The 21,895-nt window shown below is 35.7% G+C and overlaps 2 protein-coding genes across 2 annotated transcripts; both read right to left on the bottom strand.

The window, feature by feature from the left end:
- Positions 1-6,655: 6,655 nt before the first annotated feature.
- Positions 6,656-9,742, bottom strand: LOC129374106 (cornifelin-like). Its single transcript, XM_055052306.1, has 4 exons — positions 9,674-9,742; positions 7,910-7,984; positions 7,591-7,778; positions 6,656-7,425 (listed from the first exon to the last, which is right to left on the bottom strand). The coding sequence occupies exons 2-4, from the start codon at positions 7,965-7,967 to the stop codon at positions 7,303-7,305; spliced, it is 369 nt and encodes a 122-aa protein (XP_054908281.1). The 5' UTR covers positions 7,968-7,984; positions 9,674-9,742; the 3' UTR covers positions 6,656-7,302.
- Positions 9,743-12,756: 3,014 nt separating this feature from the next.
- ttc22 (tetratricopeptide repeat domain 22) lies at positions 12,757-18,055 on the bottom strand. The gene is made up of 8 exons (XM_055052143.1): positions 17,704-18,055; positions 16,535-16,835; positions 16,251-16,306; positions 16,034-16,149; positions 15,371-15,489; positions 14,446-14,607; positions 13,733-13,885; positions 12,757-13,660 (listed from the first exon to the last, which is right to left on the bottom strand). Exons 1-8 carry the CDS (start codon positions 17,985-17,987, stop codon positions 13,124-13,126), a joined length of 1,728 nt encoding a protein of 575 aa, XP_054908118.1. The 5' UTR covers positions 17,988-18,055; the 3' UTR covers positions 12,757-13,123.
- Positions 18,056-21,895: the final 3,840 nt, after the last annotated feature.

Here is a 21,895-nt window from a genome sequence, read left to right as displayed (position 1 = left end):
AACTTTTCTCACGTAAGCCTGGCAGAAATAAAAGTCAGGCACCAAACACAGTTTTCCCAACACGTAGTTTAGGCTATATATAAAGATTTTTGAGAATTTGTAAACAGTTGTTCTTTATTCCCCAGGGTTATGGAGAAAGGAGAGGAAAGAATGGAGAAATCCTCTGGGCTCGTTGCCCAGATGTCCCAGTGGTGAGTCAGGCCGTCCACACCCATTACCAGAACAGGTCCTGACTTGCTTTTGAACCCAAAAACTGTCCTTAATACTTTTTATTATTCTGATTTCAGTCTTCTATATAACTCATCAACATAATCACTTTTAATACATTTCTTCAATCATTGCTTCTTAATACTCGTTACTTTTGACTCAGTATTATTATACTTCCAATTGTGATGTTTCACTGATTCATATAATTATCAACAATCAACTTCAGAATTTACTTACTTCATAATCACCAATATTTCAACATAACACATTTTTCCATAATCAACATTAAATCAGCATGCAAGATTACTTCAGTCTCTCAGGCCAGTTATGATCTGTTAAAAGCCAACGAATAAAAATGAGTTTTGAGAAGCGATTTAAAATGATCCAGGCTGCTAGCAGATCTAATCTGAAAAGGCAAAGTGTTCCATAAATTTGGAGCAACAACAGAAAAAGCCCGATCTCCTTTCCTTAGTCGAGTCCGAGGGACTGTAAGTAAAAGCTGATTGTTTGATCTGAGGGTTCTGGACACAGACTGAAATTTTAAAAGGTCCTGAAGATAAGGGGGAGCTAACCCATTTAAAACTTTATAAGTTAATAAAAGAATCTTAAAATCTATTCTATACATAACAGGCAGCCAGTGTAAATTGCCTACCATAGGCCTTATATGGTCGTGCTTCCTGGTTCCTGTAAGAAGCCGTGCTGCTGCATTCTGGATCATTTGAAGTCGATGAATCTGTGATTTAACCATGCCACTATATAAAGAATTACAATAATCCAGACGAGTGGTAATGAAGGCATTGATCAGTCCTTCAAAGTCCTTAAAACAAAAATAAGATTAGATTTTTGCTAAAATCCGTAGGTGATAAAAACTCGATTTAATGACAGAACTAACTAGTTTATCGAACTTTAAACAGCTATCAAAAGTAAAGCCAAGATTCCTAACTGAGGTCTCACAAAATTGAGCTAAAGAACCCATAATCTGATCTGGATTTGTAGTATAAAGACTTTGGACAAATAATATAACTTGAGTTTTTCTTTGATTTAGGTGAAGAAAGTTTTGTTCCATCCAAGATTTAACTTCTGCCAAACAATCTGTCAATAGCTGAAGAGATTCATTATTTCCATTTTTTTATCGTCATAGTTTTGTATAAATTGTTTATATTTTGATAAGAAATAGTATAAGATACAAAAGAAATGAGAAGTGTATTATGTAAACATATATTTCCTACTTTTACAGTAATGTAGATTAATTTATTTTATGCACACAACTGTGTGCAAATACCTCTCAATAAGTAATTTATAATTTTTTAATATAGGTTTGTGAGCACAATCAATCAAATCTGACCGCTGGATAAAGGGGATATACTGTATTGAGTAGATGCTACATAATGATGAACAAACTGTATCTAGACTGTTGCAGATTTCTCCCAAGGTCCCTCTTGAAAATAATATCTAGGTCTCCACTGGGTTGACCTGGTTAAATGAAGGAAATAAATTGTAAAAAATAAATACAAATCTATGGAACACATTACTTAACCAATGGTTAAAAATTGCTCACCTTTTCAAAGCAGCTCTCATTATAAACGTAAAGTCAGAAAATTGAGGAGCCAAAAAACCACCAGACACAGTTACTGTATTTTTCTACACACTATATTAATGTTTATTTTCATTGTTTAAAAAACCATATAGACAGCCTTCTGTCAAAATTTAATCAGAGGAGTGATTGATGACTGGTTTATGACCCTAACATACTTAGCTTGCAATTTGCCAGTTAGCTTCCCAGTCTGAATTTTTGGGCAATGTCTTGATTCAGTCAATTCCTCTATCCTGCACCTCCTGAACTCCGATATTCTACATCCACTCTGAGAATGTTTTGCTTGCTTGTCTTCAGCATGCTTTGAAGGCAGTATCTGGTTTTTCTTACTTTAACCCGCCCAACTTACACCTGATTGGCATGTTAGCCTTTTGATTCCCTCCCAATGAGGCGGTGCTTCACAAAGCAAATTGTTTGTCAAAACTAGTTATCAGGACAGAATAAGAGCTGTAAAATTGTTGAGTCCATATGACCGAGGAGGGAACCGGTTATCTGCTCCAACAATGTATTATCCTTCAGGAAATATATTTTGGACACAAAGAGCAGAAACATCATAACATTAGATGTATTTTTTACTTTTATATCAGAGATTTAAAACTATTTTTAATTTTTGATTCCATGTGGTTGACGGCAAAGTTGTGCTTGAATGTAAAAGTCAAATATTTTGTCACCCACAGAAAAGTGTAATGTCTTCATTATTAAAAGTAGAATTAGCCAAGCTGAAGGAAAACAAAGAAAAAGGAGAAATAAATATTCAATGATACAGAATCGAATCAGCAAATATGAACTTAGGAAACTATTGAAAACTTCAAGAATTTCATATTGTGTAAGATATTTAAGAACATTCTGATTCCACACTCATGAATTTCTTTTTGGTTGCTATCTCTAAATCCGTTTTTATGTTGAACACCAGGCATCTCACCTCTTTCCCACAGTTTCCTGTTGATGTCACTTAAGACATCAACAGAAAGTCTTAAGTGAAAAGAGGATGCAACTTGTTTTTTCAGAATCTTGTCTTGGTGTGACGAATCCTCCTCCGAATGGGAACAAAGCAGAGTTGGTAGTTATCTTTCAAACGTTCCAAATCTTCATCACTTTTGTGATCTTTGTCCAGTCTCCAAACCCGTTGCAGTAATTCTTGTGATCTTTTGGGTTGAGTGTGGAGCCTCGGTCGAATTGGGAGCCAGATTTGATGGGCATCGGGTCTTTCTTCCAGCGAAGTGTAAGCTTGTCTTTCCTCTGTGTGCGAAATTCAGTTTCTCTGTGAATATCTGTTCCCCCTGCGTCCGGAGCGCGCATTACAGCCAGAGAGGCATAACCGGCGCATCTGACCATTTTCATGTTGCTTCTGATCAATTTCTAGGTCGAACAACTCATATAATCATGTCAAGGTTGTAACATTCAGTTTAATTGGCAGATGTTGTTTAAAAAAATTGTCAAATACATAAATAAACGAGGTCTTCTGACGCTGTGTTGTGTTTTTTTAAATGCAAGGAGAATCGCTCTTTTTCCAACTTTTCTCACGTAAGCCTGGCAGAAATAAAAGTCAGGCACCAAACACAGTTTTCCCAACACGTAGTTTAGGCTATATATAAAGATTTTTGAGAATTTGTAAACAGTTGTTCTTTATTCCCCAGGGTTATGGGGAAAGGAGAGGAAAGAATGGAGAAATCCTCTGGGCTCGTTGCCCAGATGTCCCAGTGGTGAGTCAGGCCATCCACACCCATTACCAGAACAGGTCCTGACTTGCTTTTGAACCCAAAAACTGTCTTTAATACTTTTTATTATTCTGATTTCAGTCTTCTATATAACTCATCAACATAATCACTTTTAATACATTTCTTCAATCATTGCTTCTTAATACTCGTTACTTTTGACTCAGTATGATTATACTTCCAATTGTGATGTTTCACTGATTCATATAATTATCAAAACATCCAAAAAATACAGTTCCTTCTCCCACCTTAACGTCTAGAAACATCAGCATCGGCCTCCATTAACTTCCTCCCTCCTTTCTCTCCCGCGTTCTTCTCTCTTCTTCCTCCCACAATCCCCTTCTACTGGGCTTTTTTTTCTGTTGAGTTCACTTGTCCCTCGTTAATTTAAACTACCTTCATAGCTAGGCAATTCAATAGTCTTTAACTGATGAGATCATCTCTAAAACAAAATACACTTATGTATGTTGTTGCCACTACCCCCCACCCCCCTCCTTCACTCTCTACTCTCTCAGTCACTACTTCCTCTTCTGAGAGGGGAGATGTGCTACCAGCTCTCCATCTAAAGGGTAAATTGAGTTTCCTAAATCTACTGGGATTTACCATATCCAGAACTGAAGTAAACTCTGTTTAAGCTGGTTTCGAGACAGGATTCGCCTGACTACTAACGACCTACATCCAGATGTCCCACCCTTCTTCCCCCTGTGAATTAGCCAGACTGAGCAGCCTACAGCCAACTAGTTCCACAGAGCACATCTGTTAATGGTCGCTCCTTCTCTTTTTTGCAACTTGCACTTGTTACTGAATCAGGTTAGTTTTAGTGACTCTGGCGAGTCCCAAGGATGTTGTTTTAAATTTGGGCTAAAGCAACTTATAAAGCATGACCTAGTTTTCTTCCCCAGAATCAAGCATCACAGCTATTTTACTACCATCAAAGAAATTTGAGGTGACTCATTAATTGAATGTCCACAACATTTTTTAGATTTTCTTTATGCTAAATATTTTATTAGTAAAGCAATTTTGCAAGGGTCAGTACAGCTTAATTAAGTAGCAGAAATAATCAAATAAGTAAAATCAATCATCTAGCCTATCTTTCCCTAATGCTGATACTAAGAACTAAAAAGGGAACCTTTAGAGAGACGGACGAAGTTTGGTGTCTCGAACCCCAGAACTGGACCGATGATGAAGAAGGTATTGCAGCAGGTGGAGGAGGTTAATTGACGAAGGCAGGCATCTCTGTTGGTCTGATGAGCTGTCATCTCTGCATCGATGGTGAGGTCACACAGGACTTGGGTCTTTGTCTTTGTCTTGATCTTCATCTTTGCCTTGGTCTTCATCTTTGCCTTGATCTTCATCTTTGTCTTTGGGGTCTGAACCCAGCCGATGAGAGAAGTCCGATTTGAAGCCACATGTTGCGGGGCTGATGAGTTGGTCCCCGTGCGCAGGACAGTCTTCGGCTCTGTGGCCCCGGCTCTTCTTCAGTTGCAGAGTTCTTTGTCCGTCTCGGTCTTGACTCGAAGCTGCCTGGAGGATCCAACCAAAGATTCCTCTTTTGCTCTCCCTTATATAGGGTTTATACCCGCTTTCAGTGCATTTTCATTGGCTAACACTGTTGCTGTGCTTTATTGGGTAGCTTGTTTGGACAGATAAATTCATATCCATCACTGTCTTAGAGACATTTTGTCCTGATGTCTTGGCTAATGTCTCAGGGTTGCTCAATGTTCCTCCCATGTCTCTGACACGTGTAAGTTGTTCAACAAGCTATCTCCTAATAAGGTCTTGGTCATCTCTGCTTTCCCGTTTGTCCCCATTTTACCCCTAACCTCTCACCTACTATCTACCTCATCATCAGTGATCTTTAATAGCAGTTACATGTTTTACACCATTTCAAGTTCAATGTTAAAATCACATTCATAAACCTTTTAGTTTCTTTAATTTAGCATTAATTTATAATTTCATGAAAACCACAACTTATTATTCTGATTTGATACCAAAGTTACAGTTACTTGTTTTACTTGTACGTTTTTCCACAAGTGTAAGTATTGTTATAAGTAAACCAATATTAATATAAGTACTTTACTTTAAATCTTATCTAATTACTCAAAATGTTTAGATTTCATCCTTTGAAACTTTTTTGCTTTTAAACAAGGACTGGTCTCAGCTATTTTTATACAGCTGCAAGCTGGAAACTTACTTCCTCTTCTTCCAGGAAACCTGCTCTTCCTGTCTCATCTCTCTCTCTGACTAAGATATCTTATGATTAGATAAAAAAAAATAAGTATAATGAAAGCTAAGTTTGCAGGAGACAAAACAACACACACAACCAGATTCATTTTATTGCAGTCTGGGTCTACTGTTGGGTCTAGATGTGATTGATGTGACTTATTTTATAGGTAACTTTATTTGTTGTTACTGTTAACTAAAATCTCCAGCATGGGGAAGTGAAATGATCTCGGATTTTCTTGACACCCCCTCTTCGAGGTCAGACCTTTCCCATGCTGGGTGTCCAACACCCTCCTGCAGTTCTGTGTCCTCATTCCCTGGAGAGAAGGAGAGGTTCATCTGGGATGCTGGGATGTGAAGATGCAGATTCTTCATCCTCAGTTGTCCTGAAAGTCTCAGTAAAGTCATCAAAACTCCACTTCTCTTGACAATGTACACAAGTTACCTCCAGAAAACTTTGCCTTTCTGCTTTTTTCATCATTTCTCACATTACCACAGTACTTCTCCCTTAATGCATTTAATCACTCGGATTAAAATGTACAAAACAATAATGCATGTTTCTCCTTATTCCCTTTTTTCATTTTTTACACAAAACCAACCTCGGAAATATTTTGTAAATATTAAAAGGCCTTAAGTGCATTGGTTTTTAAGTAAATAGTATGTCTGTGTATATTTATTATTACACTATTATAACATACAGTCCCTGCAAGTATTAGTTTAAAAAATTTGTTTAAAAATTATTCATGAATATTAGATTTAGAAATGTGTGTTTGGTTTGTATGAATTTGTAGTATTTTCTTATGATAGAGAAGTTCTACTAAATTTTTTATTTTATCCTTTTAAATGTCCATATTTTCAAATAATTTCTTTCTTTCTTTACCAAAATTGTATGCGTCATAAAATTTTAAGTAACACAAAATTTTGATACATTTTATGCAAAACAAGACATGGGTGTAAAACAAGATGAAGGAAACCTCAAACTAACAAAGAGTTTTGCTAAATGTGAACTGCACTCAATTAAAACCAGGAATTTTGGTTGCTGCTGTTGAAAGGAATAATTATTTAATAACATTTACTCCAAGAAGTGAAACTAGAATTGTAGACAGGTAACAGTCAAATATAGATATTTACTATTAAATGCTGTTATATTAAAAAACCACACATTTAAAAACATTCATATGTAATATTAATATGATGTCAATTACATATATTTATAAAGTTTAATATAAATCATAAACAGAGACATGAACACACCACCATTAAAAAGTAAACTTTTTTTTCTTCATCCTTCATCTCAGTATTAAAATTCTTATCAAAATAATTAAGTCTGCTATGACTGTAACACAGGGTGGAGTGGATCATATCATAAACTGTGCCAAGCAAATTCTGAAGTTCAAGGGCCAAGACTGTTTTATTTATTTAAATCCTATGCTTATAGCCACAGTAACACTAAAAACAAATTATGTTTAGATATAAAGACGATCACTATAAATCGAATTTTGGAGCAGCAGTTATAAAACCTCTGTAGTAGAAAATGGAAAACCGCTTAATCTCTGTAGCTTTTCATTTTCCAGGCTGGTTCACGACAGCAGGGGTTTCCTTGCGATACTTCAACTCCCGATGCATCTGGCACCAGGAGCACCACACACAGATGCAGGACGTGGCAATGTCCTTACAAAGAGAACCCTGTAGGGGAAAGAAAACACTTCCAGTTTTACTCATTGTTTTATGTAAAACTGCTTGAGGTGAATTTCTTGAGCAGTTGGTCGAAAAGAAAACTTTGAAATCATCATTAATGTGTGACAAGAAGTTAATCGACTCATATTTTTTATTTTTTCATTTTATTTTTACCTTAATTTCATATTTCTGCCGAATCGCGACTCGCAGGGCTAATCCTGCAGGGGGGACAAACAGAGGTATCCCAAAAGCAGACATCACAGCAGGGCTGCAAATATCACACAGTGGAAGACAGCGGTTCTGTCCAAAATGTCCTGACACGGTGCAGGCAAGACAGGGGCAGCACCACAAACCATAACAGCCTGAACAAAAATAAAAAAAAATAATGTTGAAGGCATTTATTCTTAAGCAGATTTATTTGCTAAAATAATGGAGAAAATCAGGGTAGTAAAAAGGTAAACGTAATGCTGGATTAAAAATGATTGATATTTACAAGATTTTATGTCATCACAGCAGCTGAGGAGCCCAGAGTTCCAGTCTTCTCCACCCATCTTTCACTAAACGTTGGCTTAAAAAGGAAAGGAGAGAAGTAAAAGCCAGAAAAAGTAAAAGTCAAAAAATGTTAAATGCAACACATACAGTATTTATTATTTATTATCAAACATTGCATTAGATGCTCTCGTCCTCTTGACTATGAATGTCTGAACTGAGGTCTCAATTAGCTAATTTTCAAATCAGGATCGGAATCCCTAACTAAATGCATCCTCTTGTTGGTGTACCATTTGTAAGTCTATGTATACCCACCGAGTTTTTAAAAATCACAGGGAACCAAAGAACACAACAAGGTCAGAAATACAGGTCAGAAATGAGGAATGTTAAGGGATTTTGAGAAATATACAGCTCTGTCACGAATTATGTGTGACCATTTTTAACTGTCTGGGAATTATATTTTCATGTTCGGTGAATTCCCCAAGGAGTCAGGTAATAAATACTTAAATTTCAGTTTCAAACATCTAGCATGTTAAGATGCTCTCAGCAGAAGACAGCTCAGTGTTGCATCAGATTAGGTGGTGTTATCACTTCATCGCATCTTGCTACATTGAAATTAAATGTTGTCAGCTAATGAACTGCCTCTGATCAGGTGATAGAATTGTTAGTGTTCCAGTTTAGCATTCCAACCTAACCAACAGGTTAGGTGGAAAAACTCAATGTATGATCAACCCACAAAACTCATTACTTGTACAGAAGTAGCATGAAAAGTTTCGACAGTTTTAGTTTTTGGAGCTAACTTTTTTTCCAAAAATGAATAACTCCCGATGCATCTGGCAAAAGGAGCACCACACACAGATGCAGGATGTGGCAATGTCCTTACAAAGAGAACCCTGTAGGGGAAAGAAAACACTACCAGTTTAACTATTTGTTTTATGTAAAACTGCTTGAGGTAAATTTCTTGAGCAGTTGGTCGAAAAGAAAAGCAAGATCCTAACATTAATAATTTTTTGCTCAGTTGAAAAGTATTTCCAGAGAAAAACTTCCTCTCACATGTAATAAATAAATACATTAATTCTACAATGTGAGAAAAGCTTAAATTGTGTTATTTAATGTCCACCAAGAAATTGGCTGTGAAATAATGTAGGGAACAAGAATTGTATTTGATATGAATACATTTTTTGTTTTTTTAAAATACCCAAAGAAAAGAATGTTTCTCAAACTCTAAATATACATGAAGTCAACAGAAACAAACTCGTCATGATTGCAACAATGGATGACACACCCTACATGTCCAGGGAAATAAGATACTGTGTTGTCATATTACGAGACAATTAAAAAGAAATGATGTTACATTAAATGGATCTCAATTAATTTAACATAGAAATCAAGGAGAAAACGGGTGTCTGTTTTTTTTCATGATTGAGCTCTGTGACCGATCTCATTCCTTTCTGTTTTGGGTAATTGAAAAGTTTAGCATTGGTAAAATAAACCTGCAACCACACAAGATTATGCAATAAGACAAATACTGATTGTATTTTAACAAACAAACATATGTGTTTTTTAATTTAATTATTTTGTTTCAAAATTTCACAAAGAGGAACAGTTCTAAAATTGTTTTTGATGCTACTGCTAATCAACAGTAATTTTTGTCCCGGTTTTGACATTTCACAAATTTACATTTTAGGCAAATTTCATTTTCCTTTGCGAAAAAAGAAAGAGAAAAAAAAGAGCCATTGGATATTTTCACAAAGAAACAACATTTTACCTGATGAATCTGGAAGCCTTGCTGTCAACCAGGAGAGTGCTGAAAGGACTGATTGTGTGGGGTGTGGTGTCTCAAGAGTTATTCAGAACCTTGGGGAAAAAAAACACAATGCTGCAGAACCAGAATTCTTGCGCAAAGCAGGGCTTAAACGATAATGTATGTCCAGTGTTTTATATTTCTGCAGGTGTGGTTGATTTGTCAGCAGGTCAACAGAATCTAAAAAATGTTATCCTTCACGGAGAAATCAGCCACATCACAGTCAGAGGCAGTAACTGCTTCCTACCTTTCACATGTAAGTTTCTCTATAGTTCACTCCTGCCAAGACATTCAAAGAAAGTTTGATTTACAAAGGAATAATAAAAATATTTATTGTCCTCCTGGTGATAATCATCATAGAAAATGTCCTAAATATTCAGAATAGTTTAGGAGACTTTGTGTTGCAAAGCAAAGTCAGGGCTGGTTTATCAAGAATGGTAGCCAAATATGTCATTATGAAGCACACATGACACAAGAGGGTTGTGTTCATGTACAGTTGAGGAAATAAATATTTAGAACATCAATGTCTGCCTTGCCTTAGTAAATATATTTCTGCTGGCCTAATTAGTAAAAGGACTCACATCAAATATGGGTGACAACCTGGTGAGATACTGCACCAGAAGCACAAAATACATCTTGGGTTCTTTCAAAGTTCTTGTTAATAAAGGTTACAGAAAATGTAGGAGAAACATAATTTTATTACAAACAGCCATGCATACAAAAAATGCTCTTCACAATATTTCTAACAGAGGAATCACATGAATATTTACAAGGGAAATCCAAGAGCCCAATGGCAACTCAGAGAACAATGTTCAAACCGAAGGGGTGCTAGGTGTTTATTAAATTCCTACTTGATTCCGTGATCCACCTGTGCAACAGAATGTTTTTCAATAAAATTTCCTCAGTGCTAAATATTTCTGTCAATTCTTAACATTATAAAAAAGTGGAAGTGATTTGGAAAAACACTAACTGAACTATAAAGTTGGTGGCCTAGTTAAACCACAGAGTGGGGTCAGAGTCAGAGGTCAAAATCTTTTAGCAGTCACCGACCACCTGCTGGTGTGTTGAGGAAAAAATAAATCACCATGGTGTCACATGACTTTATGAATGCGCTTCTGTCAATTCTGAATTTTTTTTTTTTTTCCAGCAGTCACAAATCTTGGCTGACCTTGTGACAACTCAGCACAAAGTAGTACTTTCTCTTTTGAGGAAATAAGTGATCGAATCGGAAATAAAATAACACTTTACTCATAATCAAACAGGTCAGTTGGAAAAGCTTCTTGTCTGATGAACTTTAAGTTGAAACTGTTTTTTTCCCAGCCAATCCATTTTCTGCTGAATTCTTGTGACTAAAAGCCCTTCCTGTTTCAAATAAAAGGAGTGAGGAATTATGTTATGATGACTTTGGAGCTGCAGTGGTAGATTGTTGAGTTTAAATATTTATCTGAGTTACAGTCAGTGTTAAGACCCAGGATCTATTACGATTTGTCATTATTTTTCTTTTTTTGCAAATATGTACAATGAAAATTGCAAATCAACAACTCAAAAGTTCTAGCTTTTGAGTTGTTGATTTGATTTTCTGATTACTGTTTACTAATCTGGTTACTTGCATAAACTAAATCTTAAATAATGGGACAGGTGTAACCCAGAAAGAAGTTGAATCAAATCACAACTTTTTTTTCATCCTGACAAAACTAGTTTAACTGGGTCAGGTGTGTTGGCTACCTTGCTTTCACACAGCTTGTCTACTCTTACCACACATTTTCTATAAGACTAAGATCAAGGACTCCTTTCCGCTTTTCATTAAATGTAATTTATTTGTTCGAATCACAGTAAAAATCTCCTAGAAAAATGAAATTATTTTTCCCTGGCCAACCAGAGATTAGTGGGTTATCCCTGGGTTAACCCAGGTATTGTTCTGGTATTGATCTCCATTTTTTACACCACAATTGCACCAGTGTTGCAGTGTCACATCTGCAACAGTGGTCCTATCTTCTTCCCGAACAATATGCTAGTCACAGGTTATATATGTTATATATGCAAAATGATTTTGAACCAATGAACGGGGCACATTGAGGCATAAAGAAATGGTTCTGGTTCATCAAGGAAGTCTACAATTAAATTCCTTATGTCTTCCCTTATTTAGTTATTTTTCCATCTCAAACAAAAAACGGTGTGTTTGAGGTGTGGTTTACAATATCTCCACACGCAGGAATAAATAAACTCTTCATAACTTTGTATTTGGTTTACATTCTTTTAAAGGCACTTCAATCCTAGTGTATTTTAACTTATGACTAAAAGAAATAATAAAAAATCACTCTCTTTTCTTGTACAAATCATTTTGGTCATCCCAACTCACCTAAAGGATGAAAAGTTTGTTAACCTCACAGTCTATTGTTTCCACGTCATTGACAACACTGCTCTCTGCTGTCTGTTTTGGAAATCGCAAGGACCTTTTTCTCATCAGTGGAATTTAGACACAGATCGGAGTGCTAGGACAAGAACTACCTTCTTAAAAGATTTCTTTGGTTATGCATTACAAATAGAGCTAATAGCGCGGTTTGCAAAACTGCTTTCATCTTTGTGCGTTTTGTAATTTTGACTGTTAGTTTTTTTTGGAAAAAATGAAGGTGAACTTGGCTGTCGACAACTGAATTGTTTGTCAAACTTTTTGGAATGTAGATTGTCAAGTTTTAATGTTTATCAGTTGTTAGATATGTACTATTTACTGCATTGGCTACTGGAAAAGATTGTGATGTTGTTGGGATGCTTTTCTTCTGCTTTGGAGCTGGTAGGAATTGACAGACAGATTGATGGACCTAAATATGAATACAAGCCAGACTTTATAGAAAATATGTATGTAAACAAAGTTGTGGATATGCATTTTTACCTAATTTTGGAAAGTAGATGGAGCTGGACAATGACAAGTTGTAAAAATGTTTGTTGACTGACACTTTCCATCCCGTGTGATTGAGCTGGAGGTATTTTGCAAAGAAGAATGTGGTTCTTCAAAAATGTTGATTCATGTGAGTTAAATATAAATAACATCCATTCTTCAGATCTTTATTTTCTAAAAAAGATTAAAACAATGCTTCTTTTTTATGCACTTCTCAATCATATGGTATGTTGATCTGTGACATAAGATACCAGTAAAATGCTTTTATACGGATATAACAAGACAAAAGATAAAGAAGTTGAAGGGGCTATGAATACTTTTGCATGGCACTGTAATTACAAGTTTCTAAGGATCACATTCAAAATATATTTTTGTTGTTTTTATCCTTTCAATGAGGTTAACAAACATAATAGTTAAAACCCTTACTGAGGACTACCATTTTTCTGAAATGCTTGATTACTTTTTGCCTCTTGTGTTTTGCTAATAGTCATTTGCTTTGGTAAAATAATACTATTGTTTCAAGTAAATGAAAAAGACCGACTCAGACATTTTCTCTCAGTAAGTTGTCTGGGCACAATGGTTTCCAGCAGCCTTTTCACCAGGCCCAAGCGTCCCGTCCTGATCAGAGTCTTGGACAACTCCGTCACCTCTTCTGTGTGCGTTCTGTAAAGAACCCTGAGTTCTGATTTCACAATATCCTGTGGATATCGCTCCTCTGCCTTGTTCACCCACATCTCCAGCTGAGTGATGACAGAACTAGGGTCAGAACCTTCTTGCATAAATAGATACAGGAGCGTCAGGAGGAGGCAATGCAGGGCTGTGGTGTCAGTGCTCCCTGGCCTCTCTAAGTCCATTGCCTGCTTGAAGCACTCTGCAGCATTCTGCTCTTCACCTTTTATTAAAAGGCAGCGTCCTCTGAGCACATGGAGGTCTGGTAAGCTGTCTCCTGGCTTGAACTGTAGAGCATTGGACAGACTCACCAAAGCATGGTTTATTGAACTTTCGTCCACCATAAGGCTCTCTTGGAGTGCATCAACTCCCATGTAATAGAATACCTAAAAAGAAGAGCATGAAGCTGTAAGTCTGTTTCCAGCCTATGTCCCAGACCTTAGTCATCAGAGCTTTACCTGTGCCATCTCTAGATGAGTCCTCAAACACGGACGTACTGTCAGCACTCTATCCAAGTCTTTTCTAGCTTCGGCTAGCTTCTGGCGATCTGGAGCTCCTCCTATTCCAAGTTTTGCGTTCTCAAGTTTGTTGACATATAAGATCACGTTAATCTAAACACAGAATATACAGTCGTATTCAGGAAATGACAAGACGTTCTCTGATGAGGCTCATTTGTCGGATTAAAAGTACCTTCTTAAAAGAATAACCTTTAATGATAGATTTTTCACCAAAATCAGTTGTTTTATTGGTTTGATACTAATCTTTACAGCAGACTATTGGGACATTATAAAGAAATAATGAAAATAAAAAATAAAATTACAAGAATAAAGTCATAATATTATAAGAATAAAGAAGCATGAGAATAAAGTCATAATATTCTGAGAAGAAAGTTGAAATAATACAAGAATAAAGTCATAATGTTACCAGAATAAAGTTGTAAAAAGATTTTATTTTTATAGTTTGAGGGGTTTTTTTTCTCTCAATTTTCTTAACATGGTCCTAGTTTACCAGGTGTGCCAATAATTTTGGAGGGTATTGTAAATATACCACCTAAGTATAGCTATTTTACACTCTGTTATTATGAACAGAAAATACATTAAAGCCTTCTATTCACAACTTTATCTAAGTATATCATGAAATGTGTTGAGTTAATGTGTCTCAGATGCAATACCTTTGCCCGTGTGCAGTACGCCTGCCAGTTGAGCTCTGGATCTGGCAGAACATTTAGAGCCATGTTGCAGATCCCTGTGGCCATTTCATGTTTGCCCAGCAAAAAGATGATTTTGGCCAGAAGGTTCAGGGTGATTGTATCGTCACCAGCCAAATCCATGGCCTGAAGAGGAAGACAGTTCTGTTAAATTTGGCACACAGGTGGCAGCAGCAAATGCTAATGTCTGAATTGTATTTTGTCTTGGCTGCAATACATATAATAGATTGAAATCATATTATTGTTAACTGAGGTTAACAACAATATATCAAATTAATTTTTAAGTTAATTGTTCACTTAAAAATCTGACATTTCACCTTTCGTAAACATCGACAGTATGAGAAAAAGAGTTTTTTAAGCTTCAGATTAAAATAATCCTCCTATTAAAGTAAAACAATGTAGTTAAATAAATTGCCTCTTTTGCTTTATGTCACATCAAAACACTAAAAATTAAAAGGATGTTGATCTCTTAGCATATCCTACTTTTATAAGACATAAATGTAATAAACTTTATTTTATGCATAATAATTCCCTGACCTTTTGTGAGACCTGACATAGACTTTTTTGATTGTTATTTTACCAACATATGTATGATTTATTGGTTAATTCTGTGTCTGATATCATAAAGCTTGATAAGACTCTTAGTAAAATGTCAGCATGTAGAATTCTGTTACAACTATTTTTATTCATTGATGTCTAAACCAAAACAACTCTGTCAAAATATATGTTGTATATGAAGATAACATGTTGAAAAGGTAGTAATGAAGGAAAAAGAATAAATTAAAGACATGCGGAATAACTAGTTGAAATGACAACATGTCAGAATTTCTGTTTGTCTCCCTCTTATTGGATTGTATCTGGTGAGGTTTCCAATTTTGAGTTTACTTACAGTTCCATAGCAAGACAGGGGATCAGATGCTGAGAAACCACAGTCATGTATCGACATGGGGATGGAGGAAAATTCATCTTTTCTTTCCAACATGATGCCAATGTAACACCAGGCTAAAGCTAACAAGACACATCACAATTAAGAGTGTTTACTCACTTTCTATGGAGCTATATTGGTGGAAAAAAAATAATAATCATGGCCTCTCTAAAGAACAAATGAACAAAACAGTTAAGCTACAGAAGCACATGTTGATTCACCACATTTCAGCATATATTGTACATATGTATAATATGTACAATACCTAACCCTAACCCATGAAATCTCAGAATTTTAGGCCATAATACCAAATGCATAATTTATTTTGCTTTAGAAAAGACTTTTTGCAAAAACATTACTTTTCAGACAAAATATGATTTTATTTAGCTACACATAACTTACTTCTGTTTATCTTAGACTAGCAATTACCGTCTTGAAAAGGTAATTGAATCAGTGTCATGACAGGTGATAAAAAAAATTAGCTGTAATTAGTCCAATCTATGTGATGAAGGACTACAGTTTGGATGGAGCATCAATTTGAACAATTATTTAAAAATGTAATCCCAGATCATAGCGTTAAAACCTTTCTTTTTTGAAATTTTCATTAGTAGACAGACACATGCTTACCTTTGTGCTGCTTTGTCTCAGATTGCACTGTTTCCTTTAGGAGCCTCAGTCCCTTATTGTAGTGGAAGAGTCTTGAGCATTCAGAATCTTCTTTGGTTCTCATGATTTGGTCCAGTCTTCAAGAGACATGAAGACTGGACATTTTAACACTTAGACACTTAGTTGTAAAATATATACATATATATATTTATATAGATATTAGATGTTTTCTCCATACCTTACATAAATAGCTGCCATTTTAAAATACCAGCTTCGTTTTTCTCCGGTTGGTATCTAAAGACAACAAGAATCAGCTTAACACTTAATGGAGTGGTCTGCTTGAATCAGAATTTGGAACTGTACTCTACAAAGAGTTGAATAATATAAAATTTTATCATAATTATTCTTTTAAACATACTGGACTTAATCACAATGACAGCTAGAGAAAAGAAACGTGTTTATTGATGTTTACGCCTTCATTGTCAAACTTTCATTGTGTCTTTTTCGTCTTTTCTCTCTTACCAGTTGACCCCCATAATGCAAAGCTTTGCTATAAAGCGACAGTGCTGACATCAGCTTCTCCCTCAAGTTGTCGTCGCTGTCCAGCTCCACATCATGTGGATACACGTACGCCTGCTCAGCCAGACATCGTGCTGCTAGCAGCCTGGTCTCCTCCGGGGAATGATCTCCAGAGTTCATTCCCATGAGACAGGAGACCTTGTCCACACATTCCTCTGCATCCACCTCTCTCCCCTGTGTGTCATACACAAAGCCCAGGTTGGCCCAGGCATTGAGATTCCCAGGGTCCTCCTTGCAGATGCTCCTTTAAAAGGCCAGAAAATAAAGGGTTAAAAGAAACTTATTTTAGAGCAAAATTGAATCATTTAAAATGAATCAGTTTAATGATTCATTTTGAGCAAATGACAGAAACTCTATATTTAAAACACATTTTTAGAATAGATTCCTTGAAACCTTCCTGCTCCCAAAGTATTGCTGAATACTCCAATGTTAAAGTCTATATTTTGGCTACTTTTACCTATTAGAGTCGATTTTAGGATGCGATGCATTCTACATTTATTGTAGAATTCATTCAGTTCTCTTTTGTACTCTAAAAGGGCCAAGGTGAAGTATCACTTTCTTTTTAGGTCCCTCACTTGTACAACATCATTGTTGCAGACCTGAAGGCAGCAGAGACCATTCATGTTTTAATACAAAAACTTAAAACAAGATGTTTTTTTTTTAAATTGAGTCTTTTAATTTTCTATGCTTCTTAAAATGTTATACTTTTGTTGCCCCATCATCCCCATAGATTTAACCCAATAGACTCAAATGAGCCTTGTAGCCCTTTGTCAGCATCATAAAATAGCATTTGTGAGGTCAAGCCAAATTTTAAATGGCTGTTGAATTCTAATGTATTACTTACGCCGTATTTAGTCATTTTAAGTCTGCACTGTGTTTATTGCATTCATTGCAGCTTGTGACAAGTTGAAACAGAGCAGTCAGAATGATATGGGTTCACTGATCTGTCATATCATTCTCAAAACCTTCAATTTTTGGAAAGCCTAATGTTATAAAATGTATTCAAAGACAGGCTTTTAAAAATATGCTGGTTCAAACTATGCCCCAAGATATCTCTCTACATTAGCTTTCTTAGCTCACACAGTTTTCCAGAAGAAGTTGGTGTTTTCTACCTGAATATTTCCTCAGCTCTGTCCAGCTGTTCCAGGTGAAACGCCAGCAGTCCCAGTAGATTTCGAACAGCGTACTGCAGATATCCCACTTCAACCTCCAGCTCAGCTTGCAGGCTGTCCTGTTTCAGGTAAGTGTCTCTGAATCTCAAATTCGCAGGCCCAACAGGATCACAGTTAAGGTTTAGCTCCAGGTGGAAGTGGCCAGGGATGTACTGCATGTCCTCTATTAGGGACTCGATGTCCTCTGAGTTGTCTGTTTCCGTGTTCATGTTGTCTGTTTCCATTGATCCTGTTGGAAAAGGTGAGAAGATTCTGGCTGTGTGTATTTAGACTGGTGATCCTCCACACCTTGTCTTCCTTAGATTCGGTTGACGTAAAATGTCAGCAGGTTGAACAGGTTAGACATAGGAGCGACCAGGGAGGGAACTGCTAATTATGTTAAGCAATTAAAACTGCTGACATTAGCATTTATTTTTATTTGCCTCCCTCAGTTTTTTAAACATTTGAAAGCATAATCCTTTCTGAAAATTTAAGATTTTAGCAATAATTTTCCCTAAGATTAGGATCTGTAACAGACAAACCGTCTGGCATTCCTTACAGTGTATTCAGACAAGATAATCACAACTTTTGTCATCTGTACATTCAGGACTTAAGCCTTCATCGCAGGAAATTTGAGCTTATTTTATCATCCTTACAGATTGTCCATGTTTGTGTTTGTTTTGTTGAGTTTTCATTCCTTCTTTAACTTTATAGCTACTTTGAAATTCCTTCATAATGCATACCTGCTACCAGGGTTTCCTTCTGTCCTCACATGTGCTCTGCTACAATAGCTGAATAGTCATCTATGAAAACTTATTTTTTTTTTCTACTAAGCGCATTTTTGTTAGTTTCTGTGTGTACATGACTTAGGTTGTTGACTTTCAAGATGGGATTATTAGCCCTTTAGAAGGTATTTTTAGATTTAATTTAGCACTTTGGTGGATTTTTTACCCATACTAGCTTAGTATTTCACAGGCCTTTATAATCTTATCTACGCTTTTGTCAGCTCTACCCAAGAATGTGACCAATCAGGCTCTGTGTGACTCAAGAAAACTCTGAGCAAATCTCAGCAAGTGTTCTGCTTAGTTCAGGATAGAATAGAATAGAATAATTTATTTATAGACATTGCAAATGTATAATATAGTGTACAGTGAGATTTGGATAAATGACACTACAACCAATGTTCATTGAGAAATATGCAAACAGAAATATTAATTCATCATAAGGTATTAAAATTAAATAGTTAAAACTTTAGGCTGAAAAACATCAGACATTGACTGAATATTTGACCTCTAACTGAAACTCTGCTTTTCTTATTTATAATTATCTTCATCATAATTTTGGTGTTTTTTGCTAACTGTTCCACTTGGTGGCAACATTGTACTACATCATATCTTGGCTGTCAAAGGTACCAGAGAAAAAAAGTCACCAATAAATTATATTAACTTTAAATCACTTATTCTTGGAGGTTTCTCAAGCAATTCAAAGCAATTTAAATTTGGCACATAGGTGGCAACAACAAATGTTAATGTCTGAATTTTAATGTAGTGGATTGAAGTTACATAATGCGACAGAGAATACACCAAAATTAAACTAAAACATGCTTTTGAGGTGCTAATAACTCAAACTTAAATCAACTGTGTCAATAAAAGAAGAAAAAAGTTTTGTAGAGAAGGATTGTAACATGAAAACTGTGAAAATTTGTAGAAAATATAAAGCAAATCAGTCTTTCCAGTTTGCTTTTTTTCTATTCTTTTGTGTGGTTTAAAAAGACAAAAAAATAACATAAATCAAGCATCAATTTATCGTTTACATTATGAATTAAGTACTGTGTAATGAAAACATATTTTGGGTTACACCTAAGGATTTGCCTGTGAGAACATCTTGGTTTTTGTAGTGAGACCAAATCAAATAACTTAAACTTTTTTCTAATTTAATGTGACAAGTGTTCTGTAAAAATTTCATATTAAAACAAAACAATTTATAAGGAAAATAAAGGGAAAAAACTGTTTGCCAAAATGCTGAGATCAGTCTTATTGTGCCAACAATAATCTGAATGTCTGAAACCAAAAGCAGGGCTTTAAGATGGAACCTTTTTTTTTTTTTCAAAATAAACATCAAAATCTTGGGGAAAATAAAAATCTCAAATCTGTGTGGGAGAATTGTGTGACGACCTGAAGGAGTAAACTATTGGGCAATAGAAAAATGTTTTAACAGTATGTTTGGCATAGGAACAAAACACTTGGTGCCTTTGTTGAAACGCAGCGGTGGGAACATCACGCTTTAAGCTGTTTATTTTTTTATTCTGGAATTAGGCTTACAAAAAATACTCAGATTTTAAGAGCCTTTGCTTATGCAGAGATTCCACTATGGCCAAGGCAAGTTGAATTTTTAAAGACTTTTAGATGTTAATTGAAACAAATTGTTTTCACCTTGTTGGTTTTGTCTGTTTTTTTTTTTTTTTTAACTGGGGAAGCTGTTCTATAAAAGCAGCTGTAGCTTTCCTCAGCTGCAGGACTACTGTAAAATGGGTTTGCTATCCTGCTGCATTTAAAATTTCCCTTCAGGCCAGAATGAAACTCTTCTAATTTCACATTGCTGCATGTAAAAAATGAACAACTGGACAGCCGATTCTTTTTTATTTACACAACAGGGACATACAAATCAACTAAAGAAGCATTTCTTGGATATGCAGAATAAACACGATCCCCCTGGCCAAGCCCACAAATATAAAGCCACAATGCAAATGTTAGAGTTAAGTTTGAATAAGGCTGCTGATTCTGCAACACAGTGCCGGATACATTTGCAGACTGAATGCACTGCATAATGTGGATACTGTAGCCCAGCCTCAGCATGTGGGTGTGCAAAAAGCTGAAAATTTTCTCCTCCATGACTCTGTTGCCATGGTGGTCATCGTGGATACTGGGCTAATTGCATAGTAACATAATCATTACAGGCACATGTTTGTCTTTTTTTTTTTTAAGTCAAAGACAGAATTTTATCTTGCTTTTGTTCACACTTTCTCATATTTAAAAGGGACATTTTACATTACGGCAGCTGGCAGACTGAACAGAGGCATTATCGGATGGAGTCTGGATAATCACTGTGGAGTTGCTTTTCTGTAATGTGGGATTATAACATGTGCTTCACATATTATAGTCTTTTCATAACAGTTCTTCGGCTTTTTCACTAACCCACTGTTAACATATTTACTGTTTTGGTTAATGGCTACTGTAGCAAACAGCATTCAGTGTCATTTATAATAGAGAGTTAAGAAATTGACAATAAATGCTAACAAAGCCAAATACTAAACATCACAGTCAAGTTAGCTTGCACAACTTCTCCTGATCCACAAAACTGAACATCCAAACTCTCACAACTCCATCACCAACTCTTAGTGTAAAAATGTTGTCCAATGTCTAAAACTCAAACTCCTTCGGAATATGAGGTTTGACAATCAGAAGGGCTCTTATAGAACTGGTATTAACTTTCTGAGAAGTGTGATGTTCGGCATTTTCTCATGTTAACATGTAATAGAGAACACACTCTGTGAATGGGGATTTAGTCTGATTTCAAAGAATTGTTGAAAATATTTGATGATGTGTTATGCTGTCATGACAAAAAGAAGAAAGTAACTCTGGAATAAAAAAAAGGCCTTGTCTTTGTTATCAAAAAGAACAACATCCTCCTTCAAATCCAGATTTGATCATTATTGTATCAGTGGTACAGATACACAATTATGGCTTTTCATCTTCTACTGCAGCAACAAATGCATCCATTTGGTGCATTTAAATCTGCAGCTGTCAGCTTCTTATCTGTAGCTGGGATGAGTGATCGCAGTAAAAGCATGAGGTCTGTTAGCGAGACCTGAGCAGATCTGACCGCAGAGCAAAGTCCTTATCTGTAAATCTACCAGGCAATGCACAGAAACAAGATATATTCAGCAAGGAACAACTGTTCTTATCCTTGAGCTTTATTGTGTAATTTATTGTATTTTTCAAATATAATTCCTTTTTGGCCCACCAAACTCCTTTTGTAATAAACCTGTGGACAAAAACTAAACTCCAGATATAGTTCTGCTTCTCCTCTCAAGCTACAAAGAAAAAAAACCCATCCCAGTAGGAAAATTATGCTTGTCATTCACACAAATTTT

This window comes from Poeciliopsis prolifica, unplaced genomic scaffold (assembly GCF_027474105.1).
Source record: "Poeciliopsis prolifica strain line A6 unplaced genomic scaffold, Auburn_PproV2 SCAFFOLD002, whole genome shotgun sequence".
Taxonomy (NCBI): domain Eukaryota; kingdom Metazoa; phylum Chordata; class Actinopteri; order Cyprinodontiformes; family Poeciliidae; genus Poeciliopsis; species Poeciliopsis prolifica.
The sequence above is the reverse complement of the archived record's forward strand: the minus strand, read 5'-3'. Positions and strand labels throughout refer to the sequence as shown.

Excerpts from the sequence above, each read along its gene's own strand:
- LOC129374106 (XM_055052306.1), bottom strand. The coding sequence starts at position 7,967 with ATGGGTGGAGAAGACTGGAACTCTGGGCTCCTCAGCTGCTGTGATGAC. Across the intron at positions 7,779-7,909 it reads CTGTGATGACATAAAATCTT|GCTGTTATGGTTTGTGGTGC; the intron begins GTAAATATCAAT and ends ATTTTTGTTCAG. Across the intron at positions 7,426-7,590 it reads GGCAGAAATATGAAATTAAG|GGTTCTCTTTGTAAGGACAT; the intron begins GTAAAAATAAAA and ends TTTCCCCTACAG.
- ttc22 (XM_055052143.1), bottom strand. The coding sequence starts at position 17,987 with ATGGAAACAGACAACATGAACACGGAAACAGACAACTCAGAGGACATC. Across the intron at positions 16,307-16,534 it reads TGCATTATGGGGGTCAACTG|ATACCAACCGGAGAAAAACG; the intron begins GTAAGAGAGAAA and ends TGTTGTCTTTAG. Across the intron at positions 16,150-16,250 it reads ATGGCAGCTATTTATGTAAG|ACTGGACCAAATCATGAGAA; the intron begins GTATGGAGAAAA and ends TGTCTCTTGAAG.